This window comes from Brachyistius frenatus, unplaced genomic scaffold (genome assembly GCF_029030835.1).
Source record: "Brachyistius frenatus isolate BFR_SWC_R1_liver_20210118 unplaced genomic scaffold, ASM2903083v1 Contig_61, whole genome shotgun sequence".
Lineage (NCBI taxonomy): Eukaryota > Metazoa > Chordata > Actinopteri > Embiotocidae > Brachyistius > Brachyistius frenatus.
In genome coordinates this window covers 1919941-1945763 of record NW_027210660.1, presented here as the reverse complement: position 1 = coordinate 1945763, position 25823 = coordinate 1919941, and the positions used below count along the sequence as shown (strand labels likewise).

Sequence of the window (25823 nt, the reverse complement as noted above, 5' to 3'; positions counted from 1 at the left end):
TTTTTTTTTTTTTTTTAAAGTCATAAGGAGATGCCTGCGCGAATGAAGTGTTATTTCCTCGGACCTCGCTGGAAACTTTTAGTACAAAAGAGCAAAGGGCTGTCTGTTGGTTAAATTCATTCTTTTAGTGCTTTTCTTCAAAACCTCTGAAACCTAACAAAAAAAACTCATATAAACAAAATACATGAAAAGAGGGCTGGACCTCTGTGTCCACACTCACACTCACACACACTCACACACACCACTGTGAGTACAACCATAATACTTAACAGCGGCGGGACGGCAGTCGATGGGATCATAACAATCATTAAAAAAAAAGTACAATAAATACAAACATAATGTGCATTGAAAAATACACGAGGGGTGAAATGAAATATGCCGAAGTACGGAACCAATTTAAAACAACAAGGATTAGAAAACACTTTTGTCCCTGATACTACTGTCGAGTTTGCTGGTGTGCAAGTTGTGCGAAGTTAACGTGAGATGTTTCCATACTGCGTACTACGTACGATGCCGAGAGTGCTTTGTTTCGTCCGAAAGGACCGACGTAAAGAGACATTATTTTTCTGACAGACCGCGATGCTGTCCACAACTTCATGACCAAAAAAAAGAAAAAAAAAAAAAGAAAACACCTTTAGTGTCCCTTCAGCGGTTCATCTCAGCTGGAGCCGGGCCGGGCTGCAGCGTTGGCTGCAGAGGGCAGGGTGACGCGTTGCTCATCCATTCGTTTGGCCTGAGAGCGCATGATGAGGCTGAAGAAGTCCTCGTCCGGTACGGTGGGCCCTCGGACCGGCGGAGGGGGAGGGGCGCAGCGCTGGTCATCCAAACGGGACCCCTGGGATTGAAGACGTTAAAAAAAAAAAAAAAAAAATTAAAATGAGAACACGGGTTTGACGTGGCGGTTTTGCGGTTTAATGTTCCCGTGCGTTAAATCTGCGCGGACGGTTTTGTTCGAGCGCCGTCCGTCCCGTCCGATCGAGTACCTGGCACTTGACGAGCATGTCGAAGAAGTCATCGTCGGGCTCTGCGTTGTCGGCGTTGGCCATCAGGTGGCTGAGCACGGCCTGGCTGCTGCTTTGATTGAGCCGGAGGCCGGGCAGGCTTCCCCCCGCCGCTGACGTCTCCTCCAACCGCCTGCTTTGGGCACCGGGGATGTTGGCAGACTCGGAGAAGGCTACACGTGGGGGAAAAAAAGAAAATCAATACGAAAATGTCGCATTTCCGCGAGGGCAGTCTGAATCGCGTGTCGACGGGACCGCGCGGACCCACATTTCCTGATGGCTCTGGGAGGCGACTCTGGACAGCTGTTTAATGACAACCTGCTGCCTCTGTCCTGTATCGAGCAACGTTGGTCGTCCATGCGGTTGCTCTGGAAACGGCTCAGCAGGTCGAAGAAGCCCTCGTCGCCGAGGACGTCGGGACCGAGCCGCTGACGACGAAAAGGAAAACGAATGAATGACGACCGGGTCTGACGGTGCAGACGGGTGTGTGGTTGTCACACGGGTGCCCCCCCCCCTGTGCTGCGTTGCGTACCTTCTGTGGCCCCTGAGCAGGAGTCTGGCTGGTGTCCAGGGTGTTGCTGGTGTCCTGGAGGACCTTGCTGGAGCCGCCGGTCTTGTACTTCTTGCCACGCAGGCGGCTGACGAAGAACAGCTTGGAGGAGGTCTTGGCCAGGGAGGGTTTGGACTGTTTGGTCAGGATGTCACTGGTCCACTTCTGACCCTTCAATACACAGAAATGGGACACATTACTACAACAATGAAGAAAGGACCCGGGGGAAGGATACGTGAAGATACGAAACTGAAGAGAAGATGAGGAGTCAAATTTATCTGGCGGTGAAAAGTTTTTTTGTTGAAAGTTTCGAAGCGAAGCGTGACGTTTGAAGAACCGGAGCTGGTACGAGACGCGAGAGCGGATTCTTACGTTCATCTTGTCTGGAGTGAGTTTCATCAGCTCGAGGTTCTCCATGCTGTGTCGTCTGCTCATCCTGGGCCTCGCTCCTACAAAAAAACCCCGCAAAAACACCGTTTCAACATCAGAAATCTCAAACAACTCGGGAGGGCGAGCTGCGTGCTTGTACAGTTTGTACCGTGCAGGCTGTAGTCCATCTCCTTATTTTCGGACACACCGGAGCCGTTTGTGCTGTAGCTCAGACCCAGAACCATCTGAAGATCAGACACGTTCATGCGGGCCGTCAGCTCCCCGCTCCTGTCTCCGGTCTGGGCGAAAGAAACAACGATGAACGAACGTATGAAGGAAATCCTCATTTACGAACGGAGGGTTTCCGTACCCGTTCTTTTTTTCCTGCATCGGCCTGAGGTCAGGTAGTAAAGCGGAAGTGAGCATTTGCTGTCGTGGATCGTTACGCACCTCTTTGCAGATGTCCAGGTGTTTCTCGGCGAAGTGCATGGCTTGGTCGTGGTTCCCCAGGGCGGTGTGAGCGTTCCCGAGGCTCCAGCACGCTCGGCCCTCCCCGATCCTGCCCGACAGAAAACGCACGTCAATCAACCCGCGTCGCGCGCCGAAACGTGAGGAGCGCCGTTCGCCCCCGCGCGTTCGTACCGGTCGTTGAGGTCCTGAGCGATGATGAGGTGTTTGAGGTGGTAGTCTATGGCTCGCTCGTAGTCCTGCAGAAGGGTGTAGGTGTTGCCCAGACTGTAGCAGGCCTGCGCCTCCACGGCCCGGTCCTTCAGTTGCCTCGCCAGCTGCAGCGTCCTCCTGACAAAACACGCGGAGAGGCGGGTTCAGGACGCCGCCGGCAAGATTCGGGTCAGCGCCGACGGGACGCCGCCGAGGTCGATCGCGATCGTCGCGACCGAGAACGTTCGACCCGGCGGCGGCTTTTCTCAAATACCGCGACGCCGTTTTGCGGAGTTTTATGTGACTTCTGCAGTGAAATGTTGGAAATTGGCAAAACGTTTACGTTTTCTTTTAACGACTACTTAATTAAAAAAAAAAAAAAAAAAACAGACAGCGTTGTCTCTTCCCACGATAACAGAGGATACTGCACATCCCAAAAAGATGGAAATAATTTAGTTTTTTTTTGGTTTCTGAAATAAAATCCTGATTCCTTTACACAACAGAGTCTGTAAGTGCAACGTAGAAGAGCCTTTACACTCTACATCTCTCGTACAAATATGTTCTTTGCTATATTAATGAACGGAAGTGTGACAGTTGGTAGAAAAACGTTGATGATAAATTCACATAGCCCGTAGACCCCCCCCCCCATCTCTTATCGATCGGCGTGTGGTTTGTTTTGATGATGAATAAAAGTCAAAGATCTTTGCTATCTGTAAATGAGGAGTCACTTTTGTTTGGAAAGGCTCTTTTTTTCTTTCTTTCTTTCTTTCTTCTTCTTTCTATAATGCCACTAGAAGGGCTTCTGTCGAGTTCCTTTACAGACAGAGAAATCGCAGGAACGTCGCAAAAGCGCGACCTCTCGCGAATATCGCGGGAATCGGTTGAGTTTCCGTTCATTCGTGTGATCGCAAGGTCAACAATTTCCAGGAGAGACTGCTTCTTCATTTTGCTTTCGACATAACGCGCCTTCTGTGCCAGAAGGAGCTCGGACAGGAAACAACACAATCTCACACGGGGGGGGGGGGGGGGGGGTCAGGAGAAGCCGCTTACAGAAGCTCATGGAAGGGGAAGAAAAAAAAAAACAGCAACAGAAGCTTTATTTATGCTTGGTGTCCTAACTCTCAAAAATAAAAGTGGTCTTTCAACATGAATGATACGCCATGTCACACCCAACATATATTCTGGTAAGCAGTAAGCAACACAAAAGGAAAAAAGATTTGTCGTTCCCAGTTAATCGGAGGCAACTCTGCCGATTCTGGTGAACGCTGCTGTAGTTTAAATCAAGAAATGAAATAAAATGCAATCAATAAAATGCACAATTTCATATCAACTCTTGACGAGTCATGCAAGTTGCGATTCTTTTAACCAAAACTGCCACCTCGGTGGGAAGGAAAACTGGACGGCGGGGATGTGGAACAGCACTGTGACACTGTCTGAGGCTTCAACATGTATAAATAGACTGTGACTTACTTGTAATGCTCAGCTGCCGAGTCAAATTCCCCCAAAAAGATGTAAGCGTTCCCCAGGTTGCAGTAAGCCCTTCTCTCTGCCGAGCGATCACCAAACTCCTTCGCTATGAGCAAACGCTGAAACGGGAAACAAAAGAAACACACGTAAGATGGGTCTCTTGTCAATAAGGCGCGTTGACACTGGATTTTTTTTTTGGTTTTGTTTTGTTGATAAAGACGGGGTTTTCGGGGTTCAACCGCACCTGTTCATGAGATGCCACGGCTTTGCGAAAGTTTCCCAGCAAGTAATGCGTGTTGCCGAGGTTGCCATAAGTTCGACCTTGGGCAGCTCGATCTCCAAGCTCCTTCACTATCGCCAGGTTTCCCCTAAAAATCCACGCATAAACAATCAGACAGCGACTAGCTTTGTAATACAGATATTGAAATTGCAGCACGGCATTGCATTATCAAATGTATTTTTTTTTTTTTTTATAAATGTTAAATTACTATGATTTAAACACACACACACACACACACTCTGTGACTTACTCATAGTACTCTGCTGCCTTCCTCAGTGCCATCATGACCTCCTCTGGAAAATCTCCAGGCTCTGCTCCGCTCCAACAGATACTTTTGCCTTTGGCGTGGTACACATTCCCAAAGTTATAGAGAGCTCGTGCCTGCCCCACCTCGCGTAGATCCAGGGGAAATGTGTTAGTGGTTGAAGGTCGGTTTTCTCTGAAACCTCCATATACACACACACTGCAGAATACCTGACTGTACACACACACACACACACACACACACACACACACACACACACGTACACACACACACACACACACACACACACACACACACACACACACACACACACACACACACACACACACACACACACACACACACACACACACACACACACACACACACACACACACACACACACACACACACACGTGTCGGAATATGTCGCCTCACCTTGTCATTAATGTCCCTGGCTATGTCCAAGTGCCTCTGACAGCAGACCACCGCCTCGTCAAACCGACCCAGCACCTTCAATGTGTTGCCGAGGTTTCCGCTCGCTTTGGCTTCTCCAAGCAGGTCGCTAATTGTCCTGAGCAACACATGCGATGTTATTCGTGATTTAAAAAACAAAACAAACAACAGTTAATCTTATGTGCAGCGCTGCGGGTTTGTTCTCTGTCCGACCTGGTCAAGGTGAGATCATGTCGGTGGAACTCCAAGGCCTTGGCGTAGTCGTGCAGGTGGAAGTAGGCATTGCCCAGCTGGCTGTAGATAGCACTGAGCACTTGGAGGTCCTCCGTGCCCACCTGGATGGCGGCTTCAAAGAAGGAGACCCCTGCTCTGTAGTCACCGACCTTACAGAGCCGCTCACCCTCCAATGCTAGCTCCAGGCAGGACACCTCCATCCTGCAGCGGAGAGACGACGCAGAGTCAGTCCCTCGATGTGTCGAGCAAAGCTCTGGACAGCCGCTCGAAACGACTCCGCCTCAAGAGACGATATAAATGCGGCGCTCCAGTGGTTGATATCCAAACGCAGCAGTGAAACTTCGGAACGATAAGCCTTCTCTCGCTGCAGGCTAAAGGCGAACGACTCGCAACTGGGGAACAAAAGTTCGTTCGAAGGAAAGGCTTTCAACAAGGAATGTTGTTCAGCTACTTCCTTCCACCTACAGCGAACAATGGCTCAAACTGGAGTTTGTTTGTTATGGTTTGCTCTCGCACCCTTTCGACATGCCACCGAGAGCAAAGTGGGCTCCTTTTGCAGCCAAATGAAACAAAACCTAAACCACAATGTTCATCATCCCCGTTTACTGGTGCTGCTTTAAAATGACAAACAATTTGAAAATGTTGTCCTGTAAGTTAAAAGATCCATACCTTTGGTTCTGTATGTTTTACCCTTTATGACCGCAGGCTGTGTCTGCTGCTTCACAGGTCGTTACTTTCAACAAGTGTGATTTGGGAGTTGGTTATAAAAAAAATTTAAATAATAATAATTAAAAAAAATAATCTATCTTTTTCATTTAGGAAACAAATTCACCAATTCCTCCAATATTGTTTTGAAAGCAATACTTTTAGTTCCTAACAATAAGGTCACTGAACATTTGGGTTGATGGATACTTGGAGGTCCCAACTTTTACTCATTTCTGGTGTTTTATTTGCAGTTTTGATATCCATAAGAAATATATTTATGGTTTTAAGTACCAAATAACATTTCAATAAAGTTTTAAATCTCCTGTCTTAAGCATCTCTTTGGAGATTTACCAAGAACAGGTCTCTTTGAGGCGCGCGCCCACGCCAGCCACGGGCTTTAGTCTCGCAGCTTGCCATCTCTGCTACGGAAGGACAGCTCAATATTTCCTTCCAGATAAAAGGTTGGACAGCGGGCTGTGCTGAGGGTGGACATATCACAAGAGCCCCAGTTTGTGACATCACAAATTCTCCAAATGGGTTGTCGAAATCGCGCCGTTTCTAAATACAGGCTGTGTGAATTTCGCCGTGGAGAGTGTTTTGACACTAACAGTATTTATATAGCACCTAGCAGACGAGGGAACAGACAAGTAAATCGGAATTATGTAAATGAATACAACATTATTAACATAATTAAATCATAAAATGCAGCAGGTCGCTATAATAATGAAGAATATAATGCTTAAACCTTGTGAACTATGTCCTCTGAGATGACTGAATAACACAGCCTCATAGAGTTACATGTGATGCCGGGCTAAATATTTTAAAACCAGATTAAAGGACCGTCAGACAATGACTGGTGGCTTATCTGCGAAAAAAAAAAAAAAAAAAAAAAGATAAAGCAGTATATTTGTGCAAAGCAAAAACTTTTAGACAGCCAACTTTTGTTTTACAGGAAACCGGTTTGTTCAGCTTCACAAAAAAGCTTCTCAGTTTGTTTATCTCGAGCTTTCCTCTTGTACCCTCCCGATAGTTATCTGAAAGCTCTCAAAAACAGACCGACACACACACACACACACACACACACACACACACACACAATCGAGTCCGGACTCCTCACCTGCAGTAGGAGCTTACACCGTCTATTGTGTGCAACTGAAATGACGTAAAAACACCCTGACAAAGTAGCGTGTCTCACCGTACAGCTGGGCTGTCATTTGTGAACAAAGGCAAACATGGTGTCCAGAATAGTCCTGAAAAGCTCAGCTCGGCGGTTTTCGACCTTAAATTAGAAGAGCCTGCTTATTGTTTACCGGTAAGTTAACACTCCACCGTTTAACACAATAGCTGTGGCAAATACTGGCCTACCTGCTGGCTTTTCTCGTCTTACAACAACAACAACAACAGCACATGGAACATCTGAGAGGCATCTACTGAAGTTTCCACTGGAAAAATGTCCGGGCTGCTGCTCCTTCTCTTTCTCTGAAGCATGGAGAGATTACCTTAGACCAATTTGGGAGTCGATACTAAATGAGGGTGATGAAAGGCCTGTTTGATGTGTCCAAGTCTTAAAAGAAAAAAAAAAAAAAAAAAGGCTAAAAAATAAAAAGCATTCCTTCTCTGTCATATCAAAACTATCAGTCATCTGACGTCACACGGATATCTTAGCATCACGCATTGGAAAACTTTCAAGGTGTGATGTTGTCACTGTATTAACTTCCAATGCATGGCAGCAGGAAAACTGCTGAATCAGCGTTTTCTCAGCTAATCTGCTTGCCTTTCTTCCAAGCTCTGTGTCCTGATGACCAGGTCACCTGAGATTACGGCTGTCCAGTGTGCAACCTGACAGATTACAGCGCTAGAGAATGCTAAGTAGCTTTATCAGACGCGTCGGACAACAGCGGGATCTGCAGTGTAGTACAATGGAATCAATTCATTGACATTAACCTTCCCGGCGCTATTGGGGGGGGAAAAAATGCCTGTTCCTTCACCAAGCAGAGGCCTACACGATCCAAAGACCTTGGACACACATGTGGCCATAAACAAAGTCAGCAATGATGAATTTTTCAGGGCTTCTTTAAATATTAAAGCTATTTGGAGCAGCTCTTTCTGTGGTCGGCATGTCACGCCTGCTGCCGGAGCATTTTACCTGGGTACGGGTAGTGACAGCTGGCTGACGCGTTCTTTTTATTTTAGGATACTCACCTGGCTTAAGTCAACAGAACGCACAGACAATAGTCTTCCACTCTATAATTTAACATAGGTGTAATTTTTAGATCCTATATATATATATATATATATATATATATATATATGTAGATATATATATATATAGACATGGCATCACTCCCACCACAGGGTGACCAAATACATGAATACGTCATCTGTTACATGACACTAACACATGTTGCATAACAAGCACTGAAATAATTACAAATATAAAAAAGGGAATTTCTTCTCTACACCATCAATAAATAACTTCATCTATAGCTCCAGCTGAAAACCAGAGCCACACTTTGTACACTAGAACCGTACTTTAGTTGAGAGACAAGAGATTCCTACCTGTAGCGGACATGAAAGGACTGCTCCTCAGCTCGCATGCTAACAACTGACCCACTGGTATCCATTGAAGAGCATAACATGAGGGAAAATCCCAGTTTGGTTCCCGAAAAAGTGGTTGCGTTTAAAAACAAGAAAGAAAAAAAAAGACAGGTCTTTGGTCAAAGGAGGTTGAGCAAGAAGAGGTGAACCAACTAAAAAGTAACCAAGTGTGGTCAAGTCTGCGACTGCCCCTCTGCTGAATGTTGACAGGGGAAGGTAAACCCGGGAGCTGGCAGAGTCCTGAGCGTCACTCCACACAGCTGCTTTCGTACATTTTGTGTTTGGCGTCACAGCCCTCTCAATGTCGCGTTAGCAGGCCCTCTGTGAAGAGAACACAAGATGCTGTATGTGAAGCCTCTTTCCGGCTGCGCAGCGTCATGGCAACACCAACCAAACAGCAGCGTTCACAAGCAGGGCAGGAAATTAGTGCATGGGGACGACACAGGCGAGCTGTCAATCTGAGGTGGTGACTCAATTCATCCAGGTTTGGAGAGAGAGAGAGAGAGAGAGAGAGTATGAGCTCTACAGTTGCAACAAGGTGAGAAAGTTATAAATGCCTCAGGATGTAACCTATGCAAGCAGAGATGGCAAGAAAAAAAAAAAAAAGAAGAATGATCAAAAGTGTGCAAATGCGAACCACGGGTTAGGTACTCACAGCAAAGAGAGAGCGACCAGAAACCTGTTGATTTGTCATGAAAAAGAGGTCTCTAAATTAAAAGTGGAACCTAAGAAAAAAAATAAGCGAAACAGAAGAACCTGCAGCGTGTTTGCGACTTCCACCAGAGGAAAGGACAGTGATAAGCGAGCTGCATGGATAAGAGAGACCAGGATCAGCCATTACCTAATTTCTCCATGAGGTCATACTAGCTACACCCATTCTGTCTCCCAAGTTGGAACCAGAAGCCCCTCCCCTCGACACACACAATCTGGGAAATGGGGGCAGACCAGTTATTCGCAAAGTGGGTTAAATCTTTACGCTAACTCACTGCTCAACAACAACACAGACATGACAAACAAGCGGTGTCTGGATTTAAAAACCTTACGAGTCATTTGTCCCCATACAGGACAACATAGTTCATGAACTGACAAGTTCAAACATATGGCACTTTCACATAACTATAATTCATGGTATAGTGAGGGCGTTGCATATGACTGTGCTCTTTTGCCCTCGAAATGTTCAGACCTACATATATCCCACTCACTGGGGACCTATTTCTATTATGTTGGCAGATGAAAATTCAAGGAATTATTTCTCTGTCGTGCATTTGACTGTCGAAAACCTAAACAAGCAAGAAAGGGTTAAGTTAACCAATCAGCCTGGGAGAATCAAGTCTGATCAAATGTAAAATCACTAATTTTGAGAATGGCAATAATAATAATTAAAGTCAAAATATTATGCATTATTATAATTAAACAATTTTCTTGATTTAAGATTTTTTGATCCACCAAAGGATTGATGAGCTGTTCCTTTTTATTTAGTATTAAGAGGTCACACTGCAAAAATAGGACAAATCCTAAAAACAGATGACACCAAAACAGCAACAAAGAACCATGAATTGTTTTGACAGCATGAAAAACTGAAATCATGCCTTGTTAGTGTCAGAATTAGATTTTGAACTGAGACGGAGATAAATCAACACAGGAGGGGTTATTTTTCAGTTTGGGAAAGTTAAGTGTCTGAACACATTAATGAGTGAATGTATAAGTAACTGTAAATTTGCACATTTCTTAAAAAAAATTTTTAAAAAAAGGCTTAATTTTATCATAATCACAAATTTAATAAACTAAACCGGGCTACGACGTAATGTCAACTTGTTGTGTTAAAAAAAAAAAAAAAAAAACGGTATCAATTTCAATCCAAATAATCTTTCAGGCCATCCTGTTTTTCCGGCAACTGTGCAATTGTGAATGGTGCTGACTAAACCCCAGGTCTTTAGGAGCCTTACAGTACATGTTCCTGCACATTATTATAATCACAGATTAATGTGTGCCAGTGTTCGTGCAGCCTTTTCCACCATTGTATGCCAACTGGGTGTGTTCCTGCTCACAAAGCCGCAGTGTGGATGAACAAGTGCGTAAACAGGGAGAAACGATGCATGTTTGGTACAACAAAAGAGAGAGAGAGAGAGAGAAAAAAAAAAAGGAGGTTGTTTTAATCACTGCTTCATGGGAGGTAATCACAAACAGGATATAATTTCACCCTGAGCACACGATAGATGTGATCTATTTTCTTTGTGCTTTGATGCACTACGATGACTCCCGCCTCCGACGGCAAAATCTAAATATGGAAACACCACCACACATAATGACAACATGAGGCAGCAAAAGCTCGCAGCAAAACAAAAGAGAGAAACAACCGAGTAAGTGCTGGGATACTGACCGGTAATTCTTCCACACAGGAGCAGGAAATCTGGTAAGCCTGGAAGGAATCATAAATGTGACCATAAGTACAAATAAGCCTAATAAATGGGGTTTAACTAACATTTGGGTATTGTTTGGTTCATGATTTAGCACAGCATGGTACAGGTCTGCTACAACGTTAAATTTAGACAAAACGCTTAGTGATTTAGCACTTCAGATAATACACACTCGCACACATCTTTCGATTTATTCGGTACACCTACCTGAAGAGTGGATTGAATATTAGAAACATTTGCTAGTAAAAAGTGCAAAAAAAACAAAAAAATCATTTTAAAGTCTTTCTTGCAGGGCTGTTGCATTAATTTAAACTAAATGTACCTGATAAACTGGCAATTAGGTATTTCTATATGTCAATACAATATACAATACAATCTTGCATACAGATATGAGATTGTGTGTTCTTTTGCATGCTATATACACAATACAATATACAACACAATCTTGCATATAGATTGTGTGTATTCTTCTGCATTCTTTTATAGATTAGCGTTACAAAATTTGCATAAGTGCAAATATAATGTGGACTGAGATCAGCGTGACTGTAATCGATTAGTACAAAACAGCTGCGCAGTTATTGTATTTATGAATAGTATACTAACTGTGTGCATATTGTAAGCTTAAAAATACAACAACATGTTTGATTGTAATTTCTAATAAAGGGCTGCAGCAAACATTAAAACGACTGATTGTGCGAACTTTTTGTGTTCAGTATGATTAATCTCTACTGGACACAACACCCTCAAATCGGCTCCATTCAGACTTATTTTACTCTTCAGTAAGGACGCCTGACTAAGAAGCAGAATGTAAACACCAGACTTTAAGTGTGGGCACTACGGTCAAGAGTTTTAGCGTCCCAAATAAGTTTAAATTAACACCAGTCTGAAGCCATAACCGTGAGCAATAAATTCACGCCTCCAGCTAAAAAAAAAAAAAAAAATTTTTTTTTTTTTTAAATAGCTTTGTTAGCTGCTAAACTTACGTTAGGCGATCCAGTTCGAACAACGGTGACTTTTCTTCTTGTTTTCTTTACTTTCTCACAAGATTCAAAACACGAGTCCGTTTCAAAAATGGACGGCTCGGAATCAGAGACAACCTGCTTGACGCGACATCATCCTTTAACTTTGTTAAAACTTCGTTTATTAAAAAAAAAAAAAAAAAAAAAAAACTTCTGCTGCTATTGCGTTTTGTTTTCGCCAACTAGCCAATCAGAGGGCGGCATTCAAAAATAGCCACGCCCCGCATGACAGTCATTGGACAACTCGATTTGAATAGGAAAAAAAAAAGATGACGTATTGCAGTACCTGACCAACTTTATCGGAAGGTAAAGTCTGACGCACCTTTACTTTTAAAGTGCGCTCTCAGCGCACAGTGGAGCCGCTCGGGTGTTTAAAGAGGTGAGAGTGTAGAGTTTATTCTATTCAGACGGCCGAGAAGTTCCAAGCATTTAGCTCAATAATTACGTAAAGGTTTACAATCTAAAAAAATAAATAAATAAATAAATAAATAAAACTCCATAGTTTTTCGGAGGAGGTTTCAGCACCGTTACCTAGCAACCAGACTGCGCTTGTCAGTGCTGCCAGGCCGGGTCCAGACGCTCAGCGCTGCCGCGGAGACTACATTATTAATGATGCCACGGAAACTAAAGCTGTCCGAGAAGCCATATGTCAAGAAAGAAAGAGAGAGGAATACTGTAGCTAGTGTCGACATGATGTCCGGCGGAAGAGCACGGCTGTGGATGGGATCGACTTAACGTCGCACGGTTGACGGACCAGTTTGTAACCACGGTAAGTTGCCACCAGCACCACCAACATAATGACATTGAAAATGTGGCACAGACTTGATTGCAGAAACTGTTGTGAAATTGCACAGGTTAGACTTGCACTGTAACATCTTATATTGTAATACCACAGAGCTTTCAATAGTCTTGACCCAGTGGGAACTTTATTGGATATTTCATATATATACATATATATATATATATATATATATATATATATATATATTGTATCATTCTACTTCACAACTCTGAAGAATATGACGGATAATACTTTACTACAATTATTTGAACATGCAAAACCTGTCAAGTTTAAAAAAATAAATACTATTCATTGTTATTAAACTACCTGTCGAGACATAAAATAGACAGAATTAGCTCTATCTCAATTATTTATATTATTAACTGCTGCTTACACTGCTGTAAAATGCCAGACATTATTTTATTGCTACTTCTATTTTGAAAGGCGATAAGTATTAGATAGGTATCTTTCACCACTGTCTCTGTCTCTCAAAACGCACACAATGTCTTCCACCTATACACTTGGTCAACACGTACACCTTACACACTCTGTAACACAAACCTTCACGCACATGTATTGATTGTTAAATAATTGACGACTTAGCACATTTTGATCCAATGTTGTCACGTCACAAGTTGCGTTGCTAAGTGATGAACCGGTGCTTTCCTAACACCGGTGAGGAGAAGTTGAAAAGAGCGTCCACTTACGTTTTCTGTTACAGAGAAAGTGTCCATGGAGGGAGATTCAGAGGATTCAGATGAGGATGTTCAGGGGGAGGACAGACCCACTGTACTGTGGGAAAAGTGCATTCAGCAGAGCATCTTTGTTGACCTGAGTGAGGATGAAAGTCTCCACTTCAGTGATCTGGAAAGTTCTTTAGCTTTACATCTGTCCAGAGCAGAGTCAGCAGCCTCTGAGGCCAGCATCCATCTCAGCGGTAAGTACTGGAGTTGTTTATGTATGTCAACAGATTTTTGTTTTGTTGGATATTAAAGCGACTTGTTGGATCTGTCTTGGACGACATATCATGTTGTCCAAATGTTAAGAACAGCCTTCACAGTTTCTCAGGAATAAATAAATAACAGATAATGAATTAAACTCTAGGCTGGGACATGACTTAAAATTCAATTGTAATGTGGTATGCATTTAATGATACAATAGTGATGAGTGAAATCTATTGTGTTGTCGTGGCTTCTTTTTTTTGTTTTTTGACAGATGCAATGTGAAAAACAAAATGTGTCGAAATGGTGATAAATGTAATGACATACTGAGTCATCACCACAGAGTTGTCACTCTCATTGTTAAAAGTCATGGCAAGCAGGCTTAAATATATATATATACATATATACTGTATATATATATCAGTTTGACACTCTAATTCGACATTCATGTTATTTGTGTTGTTTAATTTGCAGGGAGCGCAGAGCTGTCAGCCTTGGATGACTCCTCCTCAGAGAGCAGCAGTGTCAGCAGTAAGAGGGTAGTACAGAGCAAGACTAAGAGCAGCTTATTGTATGTGTCTGCCCAAAGACCAAACACCATGCAGGACGAGCTGCCTGTGAACCCGGACTATGAGGACTCGGGACAAAATACCAGCGATGAGGATCAGGAGGACTTACCTCATGATGATGAACTTAGAAGCCGCTACTTCAACCAGACAGCCACCTCCGAGGGAAACGTAAGCCCTGATGGAGGACACACGGTTCATGCAAGTCCTGATTTTAACGATGATGCCAACACCAAACAGGGCGGCTGTTTTGAAACGTCCATGCCGGGTGAGGTTGCTTCACCGTGCCCTGGTCCTACAGACATTCACCAGTTGTTGCTGCGACACTTCTCCCAGGAGGAGTTGCTGCGCTCAGTTAGGCTGATCGAGGCAGAGACGATGCCTGAGGTGTCGCTGCTGGAGAGCGTGGACGACACTGTTTTCAGCTTGGCTCCAACACACAAAAGTACAGCACGTAGTAGTAACCCCACAGAGAGCTATAATGGAAACAGTAATTCTACATCCAAAAATGCAAGTTTAAAGGAGGAGGCAGAAAAGGAAATTGAAGATTTCGCCTTAGCTGCTACTAGTAATAATACATTCAGCGCTGCAAGTACAGATTATAAGCAGAACAGTGGGGATATCAGTTCTGATGGAATGAAGCATGAAGAGACAGAGGAAGATGAGCAGGCTCAGAGAGTCCCTCTGGTGCGTACCAGATCCTTCAGTGAAATAAAGTACGGCCAAGGCCAAGTTCATTACCCCCTCCCTGACTTCTCCAAGGTTGCCCCCAAGGTCAAAATCCCCAAAGCTCCAGGTGGACCAGTCAGATCGGTTCCCCAGTGCCCTAGCACCATCCACAGGGCACAGTCTTCCCCAGGGACGTTAGAGGTGATCAGCAGAGTCCTGGAGGATTCGGTGCAGCCATCAGAGAAGCCCTATGTCTTCAAAGAGAGTGACAAACAAACTCCTCCAGCACTGGTGCATCACCTGCAGGTAGAAAATATTTAGACTTTACTTTTCATGGTGCGGCTGTACTCAACACTTGGTTTCTTTTGCTTGTGTTTCATCATACAATGACATGCTCTTAAACACAGGACTTGGATTAAAACCTGTTCCTATTGTTTTTAGGCTGAATATGATAAATTACTGACCAAGTATGCAGAAGCAGAGAACCTCATCGACCAAATGAGACTCGGAACCAATGTGAGTTCTAAGTTGTTTTATTTTTGGCTGAAGTCATGCTGGCTTGAGAGAAATGTGAATGAATTATAAACAAGTTTCGTATTTAATGCAAGTTACAAATGTCTGGATGTCTTTTCACAGACTCAGCCCTGCTCAGAACTGATGCTTTATTTACAGCACGATGGAGAAGATCAGGGCGCGTTAGGAAAGGGGAACCATCTTGGATACCCGGCTGCTCGCCTTCCCCCATCGGGTGCGTCTCTGTGTCTGACATCTGATATTATGACAGACGGGTCAACGCTTTGCTTCACGACCTGCAAATTCTCCAGTGAAGTGCGTGTAGTTGCCATGGAGATAAACAGGGTCAGATGACACTGTTTTAGCTGCTCCAACATATTTCCTTTCCTTTTTTAATTAAGTTGAAAATGACCAAAGACTTGACCACCAACCAACACAAAATATTCTGATAGTGAAATGAGCTAATTTCAAGAAAGAATGGCAATGGGTAGTAAGCATAAAGGACTTTTCATGAACAGCAACAAAGGCTTAGATTTAAGCCTGTGTAGTTTTATTTAAACAATGAATAATCAGGAATATAAATGAAAGATGATGATTATTACGAGATCATCACCCAACTGGTTTCTTGTCAGTACAAGATTTAAACTGGACTGAAAACCTTCCTTAAAAAGTCAAGACCTTTTACCTCAAAACACTTGGTGTGCTTGACAAAACTATTTAAAAAAAAAAAAAAATAATTAAAAAAAAAAGATTTAATCATCCTAAAATGCAATATTATGACTTTCTCAAATACATTTTTGGGGAAACGTATACAGTGAAAATCCCAGAGGAATGTGGAAGTTTATGACAAACATCAGTCACTATTTGTTAGCCTTTGCTGGGTGAGTATCACTCCCATGTTGATTTGTTTTTAGAAAACTTTAGTGAAAAAGGAGAAACAGCCGTCCACGGCACCATAAAGGAGTCCAACACAGCTGCCTCAAGCCAGCTTGAACATGGTCCCGGTGACGGGGAACGAATGACCGCTGAGCTGAGAGACATCATCAGCCAGTTCATGCAAAAGGTAAGTTTGAAAATGCTCCAGATCCAGTCAATAATTAAATGCACCAATATTTTAAAAGTATTTTAATACCTTCTTTTTATTCAGGTGGAAGAATTCAAATTGAGTGTGAGCAACATGACTGTAAACACAGTAGAACAGCAAATGGTAAGAACTCTTAAAATCTAACGTATGAAGATATCAAACAATTTGACATGAAGTGTTTCTGTCATTTTGATAGCAATGCAGTCCCTCTATTTTCTGCATGTGCATGAATATAAAACTTTGTCCTTTTGGTCAGATATTGAGGAGCATGATGGAGGCTCAGGACCAGCTGGAGAGGAAGTACATCAGCAAGAAAGACGAGCACAGAGCTCTGGAGATGCAGAACTACATGGGCCTGTCCAGGAACACAGGCACCTTTGATCCAAACAGGTCAAAGACGATCACATACTGCAAGTGTGTGAATGTGTCAGTATCATGTTTATGTATCCGTTCACGTGTGTGTGTGTGTGTGTGTGTGTGTGTGTGTGTGTGTGTGTGTGTGTGTGTGTGTGTGTGTGTGTGTGTGTGTGTGTGTGTGTGTGTGTGTGTGTGTGTGTGTGTGTGTGTGTGTGTGTGTGTGTGTGTGTGTGTGTGTGTGTGTGTGTGTGTGTGTGTGTGTGTGTGTGTGTGTGTGTGTGTGTGTGTGTGTGCGCAGACTAGTGGAGGGAGACATATTCAGGATAGGAATGCACCTTGAGGACATAAAGGAGACGATAGACAAAAATGTGTGCGAGCAGATTTCTCCACCTCACTCCTCCTCCACTCCTACGCCCGTGACAGCGTCGCTGCATGTGAAGCCCAGTCCTCTCTGCATGCCCACACCTTCACCTCCACCTCCACCATCCCTGCATGAGGTAACAAACTCACAGACATACCATTACTCTCAACACACTCTCCTTCACGGTTCGTTGCCACTCCACCGACGGCGCTAAGAAACGCATTTTGTCGCATATCTTTAACAAATATTGGGCGGATTGCCATGACATTTTGCAGAGACAATACATTACTTAAATTACACAGTAACAAATATACATTGTGAAAAGTAACAATGCAATTTCAGATATCCAATTGGTGTTTTGACAAGTAAAAATGCAATTATGGATGTCCAAAATGATCCACAGTTATGCACAATATACACAAAGTTAGTAATTTGTCCGAGGAAGATTGACAATGACAATTTGTTATGGAGGTAGCAGGCTGTGTGGACCCAAGAGAAGACACAGAGGTGTAGATGGTGAGAATAAAGTGGAATGTTTTATTGAAGACAGGAGTTGTAGATGAAGCGTGAACGTGTACCGGAAGTCTATTCTGAGGTGAGGCCGTGTCGGCTGGAGACGACATATTCCAGGCTGCAGGTCAGTCCGAGCGTGTGAGAGTTCAACAACGATGCAGCGTCCAGAGTTCAGACACTGGAGCAGCAGCGAGGCGGATGTGGAGGAACCGGAGGCGGGACACTGGGAGCAGTAGGCTCCGTGATCTCCGTGGATCGATGCAGGACTTGCAGGTCGGAGTTGACCGGTGACCTTCATGGGCCGACACAGGACAGCAGGTGAGAGTCGACAGCGGGATCTCCGGAGGACATCAGGTTAAGTCCTAGACGAGGGGACAGGTCAGGCGGACCGCAGGCGCGCTGGCACGTTGCTGAGGCAGGCGGACAAAAACTGAAGTCAGAACCAGACGAGGAAAAATGAGGATCGAAAACGTACAGCAACAGTGGCAGCGTGGTACCGGGTGAGAAGACGGAACGAACTGACCCAGCTGGAGTGCAGGACCAGCGTTGATCTACTCCCAGGAGGTGGTTAACTGGGAGTACATCAGGGGAGTAGACGTGGGAGGTGTCTGGAAGAGGGCAGTGGAGAAATCCACACTCTCCGGACAGACCAAAACATGAAGCACATGGCAGACAACAACAAACAGGGGAATGACGGAACACACGATGGAGATAACGGAGGGAACAAAGGTTAAAACACACACAGGGTCAGACGGGATAATGATGCAAGCGTGGACATTTTACATTTTCATTTTTGACTCGAGAGAATTGAATTGATGATATCTCCAATACAGTACTACCCGAGCTATTAAATGTTAGTAGTATTATGAATATCTAAAACATTATTACAGATAATAGTGTATTTTTATGAAATGTACAAACCACAGAACATTTCATCAAACACACACTGCTGCCCCTTTGTGGTCTGTAGGGTGCACACGGAGACGCACGGTCCTTTGCTTTAACATGCTCAAAAACTCATGAAACTTTGCACAAAAATCGACCCCAGTGAAAATGTAAGTATTTTCTATAGGTTTTGTGCTTGGGCGTTGCAAAATGGTTGGCTGAAGGGTGCCGTCACCTACACGAACGAAATTCAGCGGACGTGTATCACACCGAGATCTAAATAAAAGTCTCTTGGCACCATGACCTAAACTCAACAGAACGTCCGCCATTTTGAATTTAGTGGCCATTTAGGCGATTTGCACGTGTTGTACTTTAACGAGCTCGTCCTACAGATTTTATCGGAACAACTTGACATTTTTTTTCTGTGCAGTCTTAAGGCTTTTATTAAAATTATTAAAAGAATTTATTTTCGTCAAACAGTGTGCCCTGGGCAACTGTAATGGTTCGTCTGGCACTCCCAGTTGGTTGGTTGTTCAGTCAGATTTGTTGGTTCAGGTCCACCACTGTGGTTTTAAACTCATCATCGAGCATCTGGCTTGTTACTGGGGGCGTTTGCGTGATGGTATCCGTCTCCTCCGGTTTCTGTAGGGCATTGTTGCAGTTCCTCTTGGAAACTTGTAGGTTCTTTTGCATATACTCAACTTCTTTGCAAAGTTCCTCTGCCACCTTAAATGCCTCAAGTTTTTCTGCCTCCTCCTTGGCCCTTAATTCTTTTTCTTTCTGAAGCATCCGGTTCAACCCCAGGATTTGTTGGTTTAGGTCCTCTACCGTGGTGTTAAGTTCATTGAGCCTCTGGCTTTTTACTTTGTGCTGTTGCGAAATGGTATCCATTTTCTCCATGCGTTCATGAGCAATGTTGGCGGCCTCACCTGCTTTGACCTCGGCCTTGACTCTGAGGTTTCTCTCTATCCGGAGCTGGCGGTTGATCTTCGTAACTTTTCTAGAGAGAACTTCTCGTTCCTTCTTTTCAATTTCGAGCTCAGCTGCAAGCATCTGATATTCAGCTGAATGTTTGTCCTCCGGGTTCCTACCAGGTGTCTTCATGGCTGAGGTGGAGATGTTCACACTGGTCACCTTCTCGGCATTCATGGAGTTAAAGGAGTTGACTCTTTGAATCTTTTTCTTCAGTTCATCAATTTCTTGACTAAGGGCCATTTTCTTCTCCTTCTCTGCTGCTACCTTCGTCTTGTAGTGCTGTTTTTTCGCTGCCTTTTCCAGAAGGAGGGTTTCATATTCACTGTAAAGAACCATGTACTCGCTTTCATACATCTCAACGTTGTCCTGCTTATGGCTCGTTGAGAAATCCATTTTGTACGATTTTCTGTTCTGCCGCTGAAAATGTTTGTTCCTACTAAAAGCCTCGTATTAGCTTTGACTGAAGTAAATGCTTGTCTGGAGTGATAATCTGTGGTTTCCTTTTGTAAATGTACTGCTAATGAACTGGTGAAATACTGTGCTGAATATATACTGCAGTAGAACTCGAGAACATTGCCTTTGATATTTTATGACATCACCAAGACAAGCATTCCAAGGTTTTGGTTGTTATAGAAACGAGTGGAGACTGCAAACCATCAAGATGTAAAACATTTGGTTTATCCTCTTTTTAAGTTGAAGGCTCACAGATTTGGAATACCTGCCCATCAGGCATAAAAACAGTGATGGATTTTAAAGATTTAAAGATAAGGCAAAACTATGTCTTAAACAAAGGCAAACCTGTCAACACTAAGATACACGGCACACATACTTTTTCCTTTTTGTTCTTAATTGTCGTTTTAATTGTTCATTGTTCTCATTTGTAGTCATTTCAATTGTTTTATTATGTTTTTATGTTTTATTGCTTTAAAAGTCCAACAAGGGACAATGGCTGCAAATTAGCTACAGCTAGAAGTCCTATGTACATCGCATTTTGAATATAATTTGAATATAACAAGGCCTACATGTATCGTCCCTGTGAAATAAATTGATAAATAAATAAATTAATACATTTTTCTGTGCCGATAGCTCATGATGGCCGCTTTACATATATGAAAATGACACTTTTGGTTTAAAGTTGTCAGTCTTTGCTGATCCAATGACGTTTAACGGAGTGCCTCAATTGGGCCAAATCAGTTCATCCATTAACGGCCAATTACCTGCAAAACTAATAGCATCCCCCTCAGCCTCAGCTGTACTTGTGTTTTTTACGAATGATCAAGCTAAGGAGTGACCGTAATAAACATTACACCTGGTAAACATCAGCATGAGTGTGTTGCTTTGCTGATGCTCTCAAATTGAAATTAATTTTGCTACAAGGAGGCATCTTGATACGAGTTGAAATATAAAAGCCTTATTTTTCTCCTCACCCAGCACCTTCAATTGAGATAAGTCCTCTCCTGAAGGAGATGATGAGTGTGTGTGTGTGTGTGTGTGTGCGTACACGTTTACACTAACTGCAAATGATCTGCCTGGTTTCATCTTTCAGGGATCAAATGCAGGCTGTTCCTCTGCGAGTGATAAGATGGTCACCCAGGAGGAGGAGGAGGAGGAGGAAGAGCAGGAGGCCACCGAGGTCCATGCAAACGGTGGATTAGAGCAAAGCAGTGCGCTCTTAACTGCTGAGCCTCTACTGAATAATACTGGACGTAACAACTGCCATTCATGGTATCAGTAATATTTATTTTTCACTGCATAATCGAGAATTCGATTTTTAAAGTTTCAATTTACTAAAATAATAAAAGTTTTTAAATGTTGAATTTTTTTTAAAAAAATACCATTTCATCATTGTGAATAACGAATATTTTAATACTTTTTATGTTTCTGATATAAAAGTAGGTCAACGGACTAAAACAAAGTTCTGACTGTGAATAAAGTAAATATCCACCGGTGCTTAATACCATACAGAAAAATGAAAGTAGTTATCCTGGCTTGGATACATAAACATACTGTAATACGTCACCTTATCGTCCATCCTTTGATGCCTTTTGAGTGGTGCTTGCGTGTGTGTTTGTGCTCATATAATAGGCACGTTTTCAGCCTTCCTGTGGGCAGATCGTGTTTCAGGCACAGTGCCGGTGTTCGGTTCCAACGTGCAGAGGGAACCGAGTGTTTGCGTCTGTGCGAGCAGTTCTCTTCTCTGTCCTGTTTCAGGGACTCATCGGTGTCTCAGGAGAGACTGGACATCCAGACAGCTGAGGACGAGGAGGGCCTCGAGGAGGAGAGGAGCTCCGTTTCGTCAGAGGCGATAGGTCACAGTGACATCTTGGCATACCTGAGTGGAACTGGTTCAACCTCGAGACTGAAACAGTGGACAGCCAACAGGTTGGTGTTGTGATACAATCATCTGTTGTGGTTTCCCTATACTTGTTTTCCTTTTAAATAATGTGTAACACGGGCATGTAATCTGTTACAACGTAAGTGTGCTACTTTGCGTACTGTATGTATTGTCATTTTTGAAACATGTAGGAAGAGGAGTTAGCGTGATCATTCAGAGCAGTTAAAATAGTACATTTTAAATGAAACACCTCAGGCCTCAATAACTCCTTTCATCTCCCCTCGACAGACTCTATATACCTAAATATCTCATTTGTTGTTGCCGCTGCAGTCATGGCACTCTGGATAGTTTCCTGAACTCTAAAGATGAATGTGACCTGGGTGATTGTGTGAGTCTGGCAGTGGAGGTCTCCTGTTCCTCTGATGTACCCAGAGACTCAGACGGCCACAGCCTCTCCGAGCCTCCTCTCAGACAGGTCAGTCTCAGATTAATGTTGTCTTATTTGACAATTGTAGTCTCTTCCAGGCCTCACAGTTGAATGCTATGCAGCAGGTTTTCAGGGATGCTGTTTACATTACAGTGATGGGTGGGATGTGAAGGCTCCTTTATTTTTAATTAATGTTGTGTTTTTGGAGGTGCAGAGGATTGTGAGTCCAGAAACAGACAGTGGATTTGGGAGTTCTTACTTGAATCAATCGACCTGTGGACCATTTCAACCAAATCTGCTTACAGAAAGGTCATCAGACTATTTTAATGACTAATCTACAGTCACTATCTCCATATCGCGTGGCTCTCACTTGAGAATAACTCATCCTCCCCTCTACAGTGTGCAGTCCCAGAATGACGGTTTAAGTAGCTCAGACAGTGACGGCTCCTGCTCCAACCTGCAGACAGCCATCCATTCAGCTGCCTTGACCGACCCCCAGTGGGCCAGCCCCCACCCGTCTGTCCAAACACAGCACTGTAGAGCAGCAGCTGCAGTGGAGCTGTGGGTGGAGAGCACCACTAAAGAGCCTTCAGTCCGGCTGCAGGGTGAGTGAGCTTCAAGTTCACTTTTTATGTCACCTTGTTTTGGTCGATACCTAGACTGATGCACTTTTCTCCCCCACTGACCAAACAGGATCTGACCAAAACCTGCTCCATCAGCACAAATCTCAGGTTGTGCTCGGTACCACCATGGACACTGAAGACAGAGGCAGCCCGTCGTACTCCTGCTCTTGTAATAGGTCAGTATGCGAAAGAGCAACCAGTGTTCGTGGATGACTGCTGCACTGCTGAAAAATAAAGCTTTAAGCAGATGATTCTCCAACATGAATTAAGATTTAATCATCATCTTCTATTTCTTTTTCTTATTTACACAGTCAATATCTAAATATGTGTGTGTCTGCGTGTGTTCACGTGTGTCCAGTGAGGCCATCCTGGCCTTGCAGTCAGAGGTATCGAGGCTGAAGAAGGACCTGGAGGAGGGCTTAGTCCAGCTACCTTACTTAGCACAGAAGATGGACTATCTCAACTCAAAATACAGGCAAGACCATCAGGAGCGCAGATCTAAAACCAGAAGCCACCAAAGACCAGCCTGTAACAGGTGGAGATCTGATCCTTCTGGTCAATGAATGAATAGAAATATGTGCATTGCCAGCATGCATTTATGTGGCTTTTTATTTGGTTGATACTGACCTATAACAATTATTGAATAATAACAGACATCCATTGACCAGGTAAATCCTCCAGGTGGATGCTTTCATGAGAAATATAGAGACTGAAAATTAGATACGAGTCAAGACAAGTTCAGAATAAACATACAATCCGGTTATGTTCTTATAGTTTAGTCTTTATAGTGACCATTTTTATTATAACCTCTAGTGTGGAGAAGTCAAGCAGCAGAGGTGTGAGCGACCTCAGTTCTAGTCAGGCGAGGATAGAGGACTGGATCTCATCAGACATGGACCCCAGCAAGACCAAAGGTACACAAAACTACAAAATGTTGCAAAACCCCGTCTGTCTCCAAGACCACGTCTGAACATCTGTACATGTGTGTGCATGTTTTCTATTTGACTGGATCGTTTGCTCTTCAGGTACAGACAGCGGTGACACCAGCTGCTCCGAGATTATGTTGCAGTTACACAGTTCACCTGCAGGGAGCAGCAGAGGTGCCAGAAGTGTGTGTTCTGCAGCTGAGTTTCAACATGAACTTCACCAGACGATGAAGTCCAGCAGAGGTCAGAGCCACAGCGGAGTACAATCTGATTATTGTTTATGCTTATTTATATGGTGTCATTCTGTCCAAAAGAGGTTGTACTACTGAATATGTCCTCCTTTAGGGAGAGTGGGAAGCTCCATTTTAAAAGGAGACAATGAGGCGACTTCTGAGACCCATGTCGAACCAAGACCACGGAGTAAGCAACCTTCTCATTTGAGGTTTTGAATGTTGCACTTTGGGTCTCGTTGCGAAACAAAGTATATTCCATATTTACCAAGCAGACACGAGTAACAGCAAGAAAACAAATACAGAACAGCAGTTGAACAGAAGCACAGAAGAGTGGAATTTAATGTATACTGCATGACACAAAACACTGTAAGCACCATCACTATTGCAATATAACTGAAAAACCATCAGATACCTAGTTTTTCATGTCATTTGCAAGAGTAGTGTACTGGCATACTGTAACTTACTATCAGGGATGTTAATGTCTGTAGCACTGTGGTTTGTGAGTGTGCACACTGTAGTACCTCTCGTGTTTCTGCAATCAACAGGCATCAAGAAGAGTTTTTACTCCAAGGATCAGTGGTCTCTGTTCTCCACTCCATCTCTCCAGAAGCCCCTCCTCCAGGTCAGCTACGGCTCCTCCAGCAGCCTGCCGGCAAGGTGAACACGTCTCACCTGTACAGTACAAACACTGACTGCGAGGTCACATATGATCTGCAGTTTCTCATTAAACTTCTGCAGATAGTTCTGTTAAGGGGAAAATCCTTCTCTCTCTTTATCGGTCCTCAAATTCAGCTATAAAGTGAGGGAGCCAACGCTGCAGACCTTCTCCCATCACAGGAAGCGCTCCACCCAGTCAGACACAGCGCTACTGCCTGGCAACGTGTACTTCCAGCGGACACGGGCTCCTCTGTCAGCGCCGTCCAGGACTGGCAGCAGGTTCGGCAGACGCCGTGGGACCAAGGTCAGATTTCTTTAATATACATTTCTGCTGAGCAGTATGACATCTTTTGAACAAGAAAATCAGCTGTTCATCTAAAAAAACTAAAAAAACTAAACTAACATTTACTCATTGGTGTGAAACACATCCATGCTATTAATCTTAATAGAAAGTCTCCTGCTCCGTCTTAGGAAGAAGACATGAACAGGACTCTGGATCAGGCCATTGAGGTGGCCCGCTGCATGAAGAGGACCACTGACCGCTTGGCTAGGAAGCTGTCGGACGATTTGGCCAAGGCTCAGCTGCATAGGAAACCGCACAACATGCAGCCACTAGGGGGCGGGAAACACCAGGCTTTATAAACTGTTATCTGCCAGTCCCTATGATACCTGAGGCCCATGTAGAATATATTGTAATAATAATATCTCTGATATTAGCTCATATATAGACATATATTTGTACTAAGTTTGTTTTTGTTAAGTTTTTGTTTATGGCTGTGTATTTATAACAAGACAGAAAAGCCTGAAATCACTTGAATCACAGTAAAAAAAATAACATTTTAATATAATCTTACATGTATATTTTATGGTTCTGGGATTTATTTTTTAAATGAACTGATGTTTTTGTTAATCGGCAGCATTTTGTTTAGATGAAATGTCTTTACATTTACTTGATTTGATGTATTTTGACCTCTTAA

At 43.5% G+C, this 25823-nt stretch overlaps 2 protein-coding genes across 5 annotated transcripts; one reads left to right on the top strand and one right to left on the bottom strand.

Annotated features, from left to right (window-relative positions):
- Positions 1 to 41: 41 nt before the first annotated feature.
- Positions 42 to 12158, bottom strand: gpsm2 (G protein signaling modulator 2). 3 transcript variants are annotated; one of them, XM_069706206.1, is made up of 16 exons: positions 11965 to 12158; positions 10945 to 10983; positions 8526 to 8885; positions 5241 to 5462; positions 5010 to 5145; positions 4578 to 4717; positions 4292 to 4415; positions 4051 to 4166; positions 2563 to 2718; positions 2371 to 2479; positions 2090 to 2219; positions 1924 to 2000; positions 1534 to 1722; positions 1270 to 1429; positions 984 to 1174; positions 42 to 835 (listed from the first exon to the last, which is right to left on the bottom strand). In XM_069706206.1, exons 3-16 carry the CDS (start codon positions 8603 to 8605, stop codon positions 659 to 661), a joined length of 2007 nt encoding a protein of 668 aa, XP_069562307.1. In that variant the 5' UTR covers positions 8606 to 8885; positions 10945 to 10983; positions 11965 to 12158; the 3' UTR covers positions 42 to 658. The 3 variants fall into 3 exon arrangements, with proteins under 3 accessions (XP_069562307.1, XP_069562308.1, XP_069562309.1); XM_069706207.1 differs by having other exon boundaries at positions 4578 to 4708; XM_069706208.1 differs by lacking the exon at positions 8526 to 8885 and having other exon boundaries at positions 11965 to 12157.
- On the top strand, positions 12085 to 25823 carry LOC138625338 (streptococcal hemagglutinin-like). 2 transcript variants are annotated; one of them, XM_069706204.1, is made up of 22 exons: positions 12085 to 12769; positions 13503 to 13718; positions 14197 to 15263; positions 15399 to 15473; positions 15630 to 15705; positions 16385 to 16533; positions 16618 to 16677; positions 16811 to 16944; positions 17210 to 17408; positions 21192 to 21370; positions 21857 to 22027; positions 22311 to 22455; positions 22616 to 22716; positions 22807 to 23012; positions 23101 to 23206; positions 23389 to 23565; positions 23844 to 23944; positions 24056 to 24199; positions 24302 to 24376; positions 24735 to 24846; positions 24982 to 25150; positions 25318 to 25823. In XM_069706204.1, exons 2-22 carry the CDS (start codon positions 13514 to 13516, stop codon positions 25486 to 25488), a joined length of 3822 nt encoding a protein of 1273 aa, XP_069562305.1. In that variant the 5' UTR covers positions 12085 to 12769; positions 13503 to 13513; the 3' UTR covers positions 25489 to 25823. The 2 variants fall into 2 exon arrangements, with proteins under 2 accessions (XP_069562305.1, XP_069562304.1); XM_069706203.1 differs by having other exon boundaries at positions 15594 to 15705; positions 22622 to 22716.